The sequence below is a fragment of the Pimephales promelas genome, chromosome 9 (assembly GCF_988280905.1).
Source record: "Pimephales promelas chromosome 9, fPimPro1.hap1.1, whole genome shotgun sequence".
In the NCBI taxonomy this organism is placed as follows: Eukaryota; Metazoa; Chordata; class Actinopteri; order Cypriniformes; family Leuciscidae; genus Pimephales; species Pimephales promelas.
Window position 1 is genome coordinate 5,429,387 of NC_142777.1, and position 12,121 is coordinate 5,441,507.

Here is a 12,121-nt window from a genome sequence, read left to right on the forward strand (position 1 = left end):
ACATTATAATAAGATAAAACTTCTGCAAAACAAAAGAAATAAAGGAATGGTCCCTGCCCTAAAATTAACATTCAACAGCCTTTCGCCATTCAATGTAGCCTTTTTGGCATGCATGAAACACAAAAGGAGAAATGTTGGACTAGTCGCCTTTTTTTCATATTACAATATAGGGACTGTATCTTTCAAGCTTCAAAAAAAGCACTTTATACCATAAAAACATAGGATTGTATGGTAGCTTCATGTGGAGAACAGACCTAAATTTAAGGAGTTATTCATTGATGACAACTTACGCTTGAGAGTCAGATCTGATTCATGAACAAATCATTCAGATGCGAACCCATGAGCAGTGTCTGGTTGTGCAAATGCTGCATTTTTATAACACACATTTGTATAAAAAAAATGAAGAGTTTTAGTTAGTCTCTTGTTGGTCTGATTAACCAAGCTCTCCATTAACCAAACACATACAGACCCTTAATATTTAATGGTATTAGATGATACGTTAATTGCATTTAATAGATTACATTTTCAAGAAAAACAGTGAAACAATGAATCGTTTTGTGTAGCAACTGGTTCAAAGTTTCAAAAAGCCTCTTTTCTCCAATGACTACTTATGTGGACTTTTATTTTGATAATTGTGTTGGTTTTCTATGTTACGGATTATAGGCTATCTCTGTTCGTTTCTATGCTTACCAGTGATTTTCACACCTGTGTCTTGTTTAGTTTTACATACAGCAGAGTTTCAGTTGTCAATGACGTTTCTTGTCTTTATTTGTATGTGATTTGTTTATCGCCTCAGTAACAAATGATATACTATTTAGAGTGTGTCCTGTTTGTGCGAGTTGCTTACCACATCATTTTAGTGTCCAGCGGGCAATATGCATGTCTGATCAGAGAAAAGTAAAAAGCATATGAAGAGTTCAGATGCAAAAGCATCTAAATGCCATTTGAAATTTTCTTCTAAAAGGACCATTTTTATCAAGCTTGTATATTTAAGTTCAGTAATTTCACTTAAATGACAATTAATAGGTAATCTTCATTGCCATTTAAGTGTAACTACTGAACTTAAATATGCAAGCTTGATAAAAATGAATGAAAATTTCAAATGGCACTTAGAGGCTTTTGCATCTGAACTCTTCATATATAATTAAAGGTAAGTAAAGTAATTTCAGACATCAAGCTGCGGGTTTTGAGTGATCACTCGCACACATTGTGCAGGATAAGTATGAAGCAGAAGTTCACTAACCCTTATGAGTATTGGTGATAACAGTGTCTACATATCATCTGTCAAGAGAAATGAAGTGTTGTCTTCTAAACTATTAGATAAAGATGGAAATTATAGAACATATTTCATAAAAAGCAGAGAATCTTGGGGCCATGAAGTTTTCATAAGGTTACAAAACCATAACACTGTAAAACTGAATACGCTTTTTCTTATCAGTAAAATTGTGGCAACAGATTACAAGCAATATTATGAATTAAATTGAACAAAATAGAATTGAGTAATAATTAATCAAATTATTCCATTGAGTATGTTTACACCAAATAAATTAAACAAAAATATCTGAATAACAGACTGACATCAAAGATTAATTGAGAACTCAACATTGAAGGCAACTGATGTTAACAAGCAGAATCACTGAAGGAGAAAACCGTCATTTTAAAACAAACCTAAAACAAATAATGGTGACTTAAATGTATTTTTTATTTTTTAAGTTTTACTCATTTTAAATGGTTAACTTTTAAGGAATACATTTGATTAATTATTACTCAATTCTAATTTGTAATATTAGATATTGCTTGTAATCTGTCGCCATTTTTTTTTTTTGATTAGATAAAGCGCGTTAATTTTTACAGTGAACGCACAAAGATAAAGATGACGTATGTAGCATTATGTGTGTGTGGGTGTACATGGGTTCTGGGGAACAGAAGCATTGTTGTGTGTAACTAAATATCTAGAAAGGTGGAAATTTGATCAGAGGTTCAATAAAAAAATGTGTGTATCGCTAATGCCATTGACTCAAACATTAAAAGCAATTACGCGCATTGATACCAGTAATGTAACAAATAAAGCAGAAGCAACATGCGCAAATCATTAATGATTATAAAGTGAGGCCTTTTTTAGCTCTCTTTATGTGTTTGTGGAAGATTTCTAGAGAGAGAGAGAGAGAGAGAGAGAGAGAGAGAGAGAGAGAGAGCAAGCAAGCAGAAACCCTCAGAAGAACACACCTTTTTCTTATAGAGATCCTATATTGAACAAAGACAGGGCAAGCCTTAAAATGCAATTGTGTATTTGGGCCCTTGTGTTTAGCTTTAGCCTCTGCAAGAAATAATCTATTGAGAATGAAGACTGCCCTCAAAACTCTGAATAGTATTGTCCCAGTCTGTTTATTGTTAATCATTGTTGGGGTATTATAAAGGACAGTCTGAAAAATACTTTACAATGGCAGTCAAGGTTGCCAACCGGTCACAACAGAGTGGGCCGGCCGTGAGATAATAATCAAAGAAGAGAATATCATACACCTACCTGACTCCTCCTGAATCTATAAAGGTAGCTCTTTACAGGAAATGAGTAATATTAGTACAGGAAGTGGCTGGTGAGTCGTGACCAAGATAAGAGTGACGTGGTCGCGGTAAAAACTACCTATCATCCAATATCCAAACACAACCTCTCAGGTTTAAATCCATAAAAGGAATGTGTATATATATAAATATAAATATATATATATATTAGGGCTGTAAAACGATTAATCACATCCAAAATAAAAGTTTGTGTTTACATAATATATGTGTGTGTAGTATGTATAATTATTTTATATATGTTTATAGATTTATATATAATATATATATATATATATATAATATATATATATATATATATATATGCTGGGCAACGATTAATCGCATTAATTGAATTAATACACACATGCATGTACTGTATATATTTAAGCAATATTTTTACATAATTTATATTATATAAATATCTTATATATAAATAGCACAATTTTCTTAAATATATACATGCATGTGTGTGTATTTATATATACAATATAATTTTACACAGTACACACATATAGTACTTGACCACAAACTCTTATTTTGGATGTGATTAACCGTTGCCCAGCACTGAAACATACATATGATTTTTTTCCCCCACTCTAAAAAATGTTGGGTGGTTTTAACCCAATTTTGGGTCAAATACGGACAAACTTAAACATTGGGTTATAATGGCTGGACTTGTCTATATTTGACCCAAATTTGGGTTAAAACAACCCAACATTTTCTAGAGTGCAAGGAGACTGTTGCTAAGGATTATTTTCATAAAGAAACTGCACACCTTGTAGAACTTTTTACCATTATTTATTAAACAAAAATATCATCTCACGTGTCATTTAAAGAATGCAGAATGGTGGATTGATGTGGGCAGTCATTAGTTGCTAATGACGGATACAGATATGTACTCATTAACAGCACAACTCATCAGCTCCTCTCTAAATAACACATGTTAAAAAGTTTGCAAATATCCACAGGTTCAATTAATACATGATTCTCATCGTTTTTAAAAAAGCCATTGAATTTAAAAATGATCTGATATGCAGGAGCAGAGCAGAAGTCCGGGGGTCGGGACGGGGAGCGTGAGGATGTGAGAAGAGCCGTGGCGGGATTCATTTCGCCCCATCGCAAGCCTTCTTTTCTTGCTCAATATCTGTGAACAGATGAAATGAGAGAGGTGCAACAATGAACAAGAGGAGAGAAACAGATGCCCTTCTCAAGCTTCATAACCCAGGGTTAAACACTGTACGATTACACCACAACGATGTACTAAAAACGGAAACGTTTTTCCTTTGCGTTTTTTTTTTTTTTCGTGAACAGGCAACAACATTATCAAAACTATTCCCTTTCACATGAGTCCGCAAAAATGACTAAAGACGCTGTATTCCCCTGCCAGGCCAGTAGGTGGCGATGTGACTTTCTAAAGACAAACTATGCTACAGAGCTGGTAAGTCTCGCCAATCCACAAAACTCAAGTTGACCTCTAGGTTGAAAAAGCATCAATGCAAATGAATTTTCTGATCCCGTTTGAATTGTGCCACGAATGTGAACATTTGTTGTCTGTGAATTTTTTTTTTAATTTCTCATGTAACGAGTTTGACAGTATATTGTATGATTCTTTGGCTAGCAGTAGTGGAATAGACATAACGAGAAAGACTACACATCGCATATGTGACGTCGCCGCGTAACACATTTTCCCTCCAAAAATCACGGTGCGATAATCTAAGAAATTAGATCGAGATGCTTGTGTGTTTTGTACCCAAATGTCACCATTCAAACAATGGTTTGTTTAGCGGGATCCGTGTGCTAGTGGTGGTGACGTATATCAAACGCGTCGAAAGCAGCGAAGAGTTGTAGTCCACAAAGTGCTCTCACACAAAGTCTAACCGTATGAAAACTCTACCCGCTAAATTGTAGCATTCTTTACACGAAAAATTATATAAAAAATTCACAGACAACATATATTCACATTCATTGCAAAATTCAAACGGGATTAGAAAATAATTATTTTCTCTCATTCACTTGCATTGACGCTTTTTCAACCTAGAGGTCCAGCGGGGTTAGCGGGAGGGGCGGGACTTACCAGCTCTATAGCCACTTCAAGGCTAAAAAACTGAAGAAAAAAAATTTACGTTCTGGTACAAGAGGAGACACGAAGACGAGAGCTGAAGTTATGTCGTCATGTACATAACGAAGTTATGTAACTTCTGGTACAAGAGGAGACAAGAAGACGAGAGCAGAAGTTATGACGTCACTTTGTAGGACAACTTAGCGGCACGTGGGTTCCCTCGATCGAAAAGCTTTGCATTTTCCCCATAGACTTTTGGAAAATCACAAAAAAAAAACAGGTTATAACTGGTGTGTTTTATGTCATAGATCAAAACATGAAAATATTTAGAGACTTTGTTCACCACAGACCTTATTTTTAATGGATGTTAATAAAGTACAGGCTTCACTACTCTGAATAAACCTTTGTGAGGAATAGCTTAACTTTTATTGAATTGACATAACTTCGGCTAATCGTCAATATGTTTGATCTATTTTTAGAGTTTACACCAAATAAAATGTTGTTTTCTTTGAGAAGTCATTGATAATTGCGCAATTTCAGTTTGCAACACTTCTCATTCATTTCTATGGTATCCGCAAACACTGACTCACCGTCACGAAACTCAATAGAGAGCCGAAGTTATGACGTCACTTTGTAGGACAACTCGGAAGTTAGCGCCGCATGGGTTTTTCCCCATCGACTTTTGGAAAAATCGCAAAAAAAAACAAAAAAAATCACAAGCAGGTTATAACTGGTGTGTTTTATGTCATAGATCAAAACGTGAAAATATCTAGAGGCTTTGTTCACCACAGACCTTATTCAGGCGATTTAGCAAAAACCCATTCAAAAATCCCATAGACTTTAGAGCGAGGGAACCGGGAGTGCTAAAATGCTAACTCACTTCCGCGTTTGGCCTACAAAGTGACGTCATAACTTCGCCACTCTATGACGTCCAGGCTGTAATGTGATTGGTTATCAAGCGCACATGTGTTTGAAATTATGCTAATGTACAGCACTTTGGTCAACCTCGGTTGTTTTTAAATGTGCTTTACAAATAAAGTTGGTATGGTGTGGTATGGTACGTAGGGTTGGGTATCGAGAATCGAGTATCGATTGGAACCGAGACTTTTCATTTTTCCCGGAATCGTTCAAAAGTCAAAATTTCGATTCCTAGTTTCAATATTCACAGTCCGCCGAGCGGAAGAAGAAACCGCTGAACAACACCAACGAAGAAGCGTCTACCGGAAGTGTTGGCATAACCACGCGAGTCGAACATGAGTACCTTACGTCGGCGATCCAAAGTGTGGCTTCACTTTTCTAAAAATAACGAAATCTCGGCAAAATGCAAAATTTGTGACAAAAGGAGTATTTTTACAGAAGGAGTATTTCCTTCAGAAAGGATTATTTCCTTCAGAAAGGCCGTTGGTTAGCAAGGTTAGCTAAACTTTTTTGACCCTGCCTCTTAAAAGAATCGGAATTGAGAATCGTTAGGAACCGGAATCGAAACAAGGAATCGGAATCGGAATCAGAATCGTTCAAATTCAAACGATACCCAACCCTAATGGTACGTGATCCGAATTAGCCGTTACGCTTTTTCCAGTGGTAGAGCTAGAGCCATTTGTAGTTTTGTTGTTTGCACAGAGACAAAAATGGTACTATTTTCAAAAACTTGCACTTTGAAACCCATTTTTTAAAAGTTTGCATTTTCAGGTCCCCCTGCTGTCATGAAAATTAAAGGCAAAAAAGTTTTCAGTTTTTAGTTGAAAACGGTGTTGTGTAAATGGTTAACTCTGGGTTAAACGTGGCCTTAAACGTAGCATTAAAAAATTTAAGAGCCATAACCCAGTATCTAATAAAAAAAAATCAAGCATCAAATGCTATATTTCCATAATATGTGGTATTTTAAAAAGTAAGGATTCATTCTGGCAATCTAAAACATTTTGTTATAGATCAGGGTTTCCTCGGGACGCTCCTCCCAGAATGAGTTGAATGAGCTGTTTTAAAGGATTAGTTCACTTTTGAAAAAACTTTTGCTGATAATTTACTCACCCCCATGTCATCCAAGATGTCCATGTCTTTCTTTCCTTAGTCGAAAAGAAATTAAGGTTTTTGATGAAAACATTCCAGGATTTTTCTCCTTATAATGGACTTCCATGGGAACCAGGTCCAACCGAGGTCCAAAAGACAGTTAATAACAGTTTCAGATGCAGCTTCACATGTCATTAAACGACACCAGACGATGAAAAAGGGTCTTATCATGCGAAACGATCGGTTATTTCAAAACTTATTCGAAAAATGTAACTTTTCTAAGGTAAAATGCTAGCCTTGCTATATTCTCTGAGGCGCGTTTGTAACGTCACGTAATACGTAATTACGTTCAAAAGGTCACGGGCGACGTAGCCAGAAGTACAGAATCAAAATCGTCCGACATCGTTGTTTTACCTTTTAATTCCTTTTTTGTAAACGCCGTTTGAGTTAGTTTGCACGTTCAACCTATGCGTTCAACTTGTAAACACTGACTCTGTACTTCCGGCTACGTCGCAAGTGACCTTTTGAACGTAATTACGTATTACGTGACGTTACAAACGCGCCTCACAGAATAGAGCATGGCTAGCATTTGTCCTTAGAAAAGTTACATTTTTCGAATAAGTTTTGAAATAACCGATCGTTTCACATGATAAGACCCTTATTCATCGTCTGGTGTCGTTTAAAGACATTTGAAGCTGCACCTGAAACTGTTATTAACTGTCGTTTGGACCTCGGTTGGACCGTCTGGTTCCCATTGAAGTCCATTATATGGAGAAAAATCCTGGAATGTTTTCATCAAAAACCTTAATTTCTTTTCGACTGAGGAAAGAAAGACATGGACATCTTGGATGACATGGGGGTGAGTAAATTATCAGCAAAAGTTTTTTCAAAAGTGAACTAATCCTTTAATTCATTATTCATCTAACACTGTTCTGGAGCATGACTTGTATTCCAGCACATCATGTGCTGCTTTGAAACAACCTTTATTTTATAAAGCGTTATATAAATAAACTTGACTAAATCATCGTTACAATGCCAGCGCATCCAGTTTCTTGTTTATTTCTTTCTCTTTTTATGAGGAAACTGTAAATGCAAATTGAGATGTAAATGAAATATAGTCTATATTAAACTACTTCCACTGAACGGGAAAAACAAAGGACCACTTCAGGCACATGAAAACAAAACACTGTGGAAACAAATTTAAATGGATTACATGGAAGATGTTTAAAATTATTAGTAATAGTTCTCACATTAGTTTTTTTAGTTTTCTCACATTAGACATTTTGATCTGAGCATCTACATATAACTTTTAGTCTTCTGACAAGCTGTACTGAAAACAGATATTGAAGGCCATTCTTGGAGAAAATAAATGCTTAAATCTACTCAAGGGTGAATCATTACTAAAATGGCCTAAATTGACTAAAAGGTTCCCCCAGAAATTAAAATTCTGTCATTAATTCCTCACCCTAATACTGATCTAAACCTGTATGACTTTCGTTCATCTCCAAAACACAAATCAAGATATATTAATGAAATCTGAGAGATATATGTCCCTCCTTTAACAGTCATGCACTGACAATTTGACGCTTCAACAAGGTCGTATAGATCGTAAATCCATATGAATTGAGCGGTTTAGTCCAAATTTTCTGAAGAGTTCATTCTCGTGTTACACAGCATATTTGAGCTTCTGCAAGAACCAATGAGGTTCATTCTTGTGTTACGCAGCACGTTTGAGCTTTTGCAAGAACCAATGAGGTTCATTCTCGTGTTACGCAGCACGTTTGAGCTTCAGCAAGAACCAATGAGGTTCATTCTCTTGTAACGCAGCACGTTTGAGCTTTTGCAAGAACCAATGAGATTCATTCTCGTGTAACGCAGCACGTTTGAGCTTCAGCAAGAACCAATGAGGTTCATTCTCGTGTTACGCGGCACGTTTGAGCTTTTGCAAGAACCAATGAGGTTCATTCTCGTGTTACGCAGCACGTTTGAGCTTCAGCAAGAACCAATGAGGTTCATTCTCTTGTAACGTAGCACGTTTGAGCTTTTGCAAGAACCAATGAGATTCATTCTCGTGTAACGCAGCACGTTTGAGCTTCAGCAAGAACCAATGAGGTTCATTCTCGTGTTACGCAGCACATTTGAGCTTCAGCGAGAACCAATGAGGTTCATTCTCGTGTTACGCAGCACGTTTGAGCTTCAGCGAGAACCAATGAGGTTCATTCTCGTGTTACGCAGCACGTTTGAGCTTCAGCGAGAACCAATGAGGTTCATTCTCTTGTTACGCAGCACGTTTGAGCTTCAGCGAGAACCAATGAGGTTCATTCTCGTGTTGTGCATCATGTTTATAGCACAAAGAAGGCTCAAAACAGCCCCACACTAACACAGTGACATAATGAGGGTCCATACATGCAAAACGAAGCATTGAGAACTTTGTAAGTGTACAGACCATTTAATAAGAAGATATTTTATAAAGACAGTTCACTTCGTGTATACAGACAGCAGCCATCTTTGGAAAACAGTCTCGACTATTCAAACCGAACGACTAGTCAACAAACGACGTGCCAAACGAGCTGAACAATATGAAGTTCAGTGAACTTCTGAACTGTATGAACGGTGTTCGGGGATCGACTTGTCGAGACTGTTTTCCAAAGATGGCTTCTGCCTGTATACACAAAGTTTTGTATTTAGGGACCCTCATTATGTTACTGCGTTAGTGTGGGGCTATTTTGAGCCTTGTTAGTGCTATTAACTAGCGATTTCTTTTTACTTATTAAATGCCCCCATATGCTATCGTATACGCTAAACAGGTTTTAGAGATAAAGCTCTTTACATTCGATTATCATGAAAACAAATCTCAGAGAACGGTCGACTAGGTACCGATGTTTTATTAGACCAAAGGTTCATTTTGCGCCAGAGTTCTCCTTTAATGTTTTGGAACAACATGAGAGTAGTAATTAATGACATCATTTTCATTTTTGGGTGAACTAACCCTTTAAGTGTGCACTTCCGAGAACTTATCTTCTCCTTTGAGGAGGGGTGTTACATCAATATTCATTAAAGAAAATTAAGATTAAAATCCATAACAAGCTTTTGTAAATCTGGTTGTTGGTGGTAATCACTGGAGTCCCTTAACAGCCACTCCTTTCTATCTTGAACTCCTCAGCTCAGCTCTTATCTCAGAATTCCTCTATGTGTATATTCTTGTAATGTTTGCTTTGCTGTGTCAGATCTGCACAACAAGACTGTGCAAGGGTGAGCTGTGATCTGGAACAATGAATCATGAGGGCGAGGCTGCCAAACTTACCTGCTTGAGTCGGCAGGGTGTTCTTCTCCGCTGTGTTTGTCTTTTTTAGACATTTCTTGTCAAATTTCTGCACTTCCTCTTTAACGGGGTTGTTGTCACTCATTTTGAAGAGTCTGTGAGAATCCAAGCAATTGAATATGTTTTAGAAAGCTTCAGTCTCTACATGCAATGTCTGCTTAATCTTTTCCTAATTATCCATTAAAAGTAGCTGTTCACGAACCGAAACTTTCTTTACACAAATTTCAAACGCTTTGGTCAAACCAAATGTGTGTTTGGACAGTATTTGTGTTTCTTTCGCTGTTGCAAAATATAGCCAGCAAGATAACGTCATCTAAACCGTGGTTAAACCACATTTGTAAAAAGCAGAAGTGGCATTTTTAACCACCAAGAGCTATTTCCTCAAAGGTGTAAGTTTTCCTGACTTTGTAAGGACACGTCGACGTGCCCCACCCGCCCCTCAGGTGTGTGTACTAAACCTAGGTTACACAACCCCTCATTCCCAACAAGCTGGCAAATAGTAATACCTTATTGTTTTTGTTTTGTTTTTTCTTTGGTGTTGTGCATTTGCAGAACAATTCAAATCTAATGGCGCTGAAGAATGTGTGTTTAACAGATATGGTCAGTAAAATGGAAAAGCAACAGAAAGATTTTTTTTTTAACAAAATCACTCAAGTAGACTTATTAAAGTAATCCTAATTCGTTCTCATATGGTTTTCCATAGCATAGAAGCAAAATTAAATAAAAATTAAATGCTTTTATTCAAGTTATTACCTAATATGACTGAATAATTTCGTTTTAAGGGCCAGATCATATCCACTTCTTAGTCTTAATTTAATATCAGATATTTCCAAAAAAGACAGACATGTGATATATATACAAAATGAACACAGTAACCCTGAAAACATATGGTTTAGCAAATCAAGCATTTTATTCGTGCGTTTAAGACTTCGATGTTCCCTCTTAATGTTCTTATTTGCAGATGACATACATCAGTGTTATTTGAACAACATCAGAACTTTTCAAAGCACACACACACACGGTAAATGAACAAGAAGGTGTGATCATAATCACTGCATGAACCTGTGATAACGTTAAAATCCTCACGTCTTCACCACACCCAATCTGACTCGGCGCCAGATCTAGTCTCGGGAATTTTGCAACACTTCAAAATACTGCAAAACGTTCCAAACGTTCCGTGACAGGTCTGAATGCGCCATGAGAATTCACGACAGACTGCGCAGTGCAAGGCATACGCACCTTTTCTACACCGCAAAATGCTCGATATTACAAACTAGTAAGCTTAATAATTAAACTACACACGCGCACACTATGCATTATCGTCACAGGTGCACAAACATATGCTGCACTTCCTTGAATTTTAAAACATGAGTTCCCTTCATATTATTGCTATACATATATTAAATGCGTATGTAATGTAAACGTAAATGATTTCATAATTGTGTAATGTACTATACACTTTTAAAGAGACACGACGTACGTCCGTGGTAATATCTGGGTGTTATGCGAAAAACTATATACACGTATAACACCGCAGTCTCTTTCTCAGACTAAATAAAGATATAATTTGAGAGCCTTACCTGGGGCTGGCCTCGGAGCTGTGGTTCACAAAATATCTCAAACAGAATCTCTGCAGGGATCAAGTGGGTAACTGGTTTAAATAGCCATCACATCTCGTTGCACAACAGCGGGCGTGTAATCCGCTCGCTCTGATTGGCTCAATCTCTCACTACTGTGTTCTGATTGGATAAATCTGCAGTGTTTCTGCATTTTGATTGGATAATCCTGCTGCGCAGTGAAGTAACGGTAAATCGATTGTACAGTGAGTGAAAGTGAATCGTGTTTCTAGAGAAGAGACACCTCGACACCTCCACTGCTGAATAAAAAAAGGTAATTGCGACTTTTTACCTCGCAATTCTGTTTTTTCCCCCTCACAATTGCGAGTTTATATCTCGCAATTCTGACTTTATATTTCGCAATTCTGCCATTGTAACTCGCAAATGTGAGAGGGAAAAAGTCAGAATTGCTAGATAAAAAAATCGCAATAATATTTTCAAATGTTTAATTCCTTGGCGGAAACGAGCTTCAACACTTATTGTCTACCTCATATAGAGGCAGTGAACGAGCCAGCAGCGCCCTCTTGTGGCCATTAACACCTTCAGGTCCTGATGCAA

The 12,121-nt window shown here is 36.9% G+C and overlaps 1 protein-coding gene across 1 annotated transcript; it reads right to left on the bottom strand.

Moving 5' to 3' along the window:
• Positions 1-3,341: 3,341 nt before the first annotated feature.
• On the bottom strand, positions 3,342-11,676 carry tmsb1 (thymosin beta 1). The gene is made up of 3 exons (XM_039694252.2): positions 11,528-11,676; positions 9,930-10,042; positions 3,342-3,703 (listed from the first exon to the last, which is right to left on the bottom strand). Exons 2-3 carry the CDS (start codon positions 10,030-10,032, stop codon positions 3,663-3,665), a joined length of 144 nt encoding a protein of 47 aa, XP_039550186.1. The 5' UTR covers positions 10,033-10,042; positions 11,528-11,676; the 3' UTR covers positions 3,342-3,662.
• Positions 11,677-12,121: the final 445 nt, after the last annotated feature.

Coding starts and splice junctions, on each gene's coding strand:
- tmsb1 (XM_039694252.2), bottom strand. CDS start 10,032: ATGAGTGACAACAACCCCGTTAAAGAGGAAGTGCAGAAATTTGACAAG. Junction 3,704..9,929: donor CACCCTGCCGACTCAAGCAG/GTAAGTTTGGCA, acceptor ATCTGTTCACAG/ATATTGAGCAAGAAAAGAAG.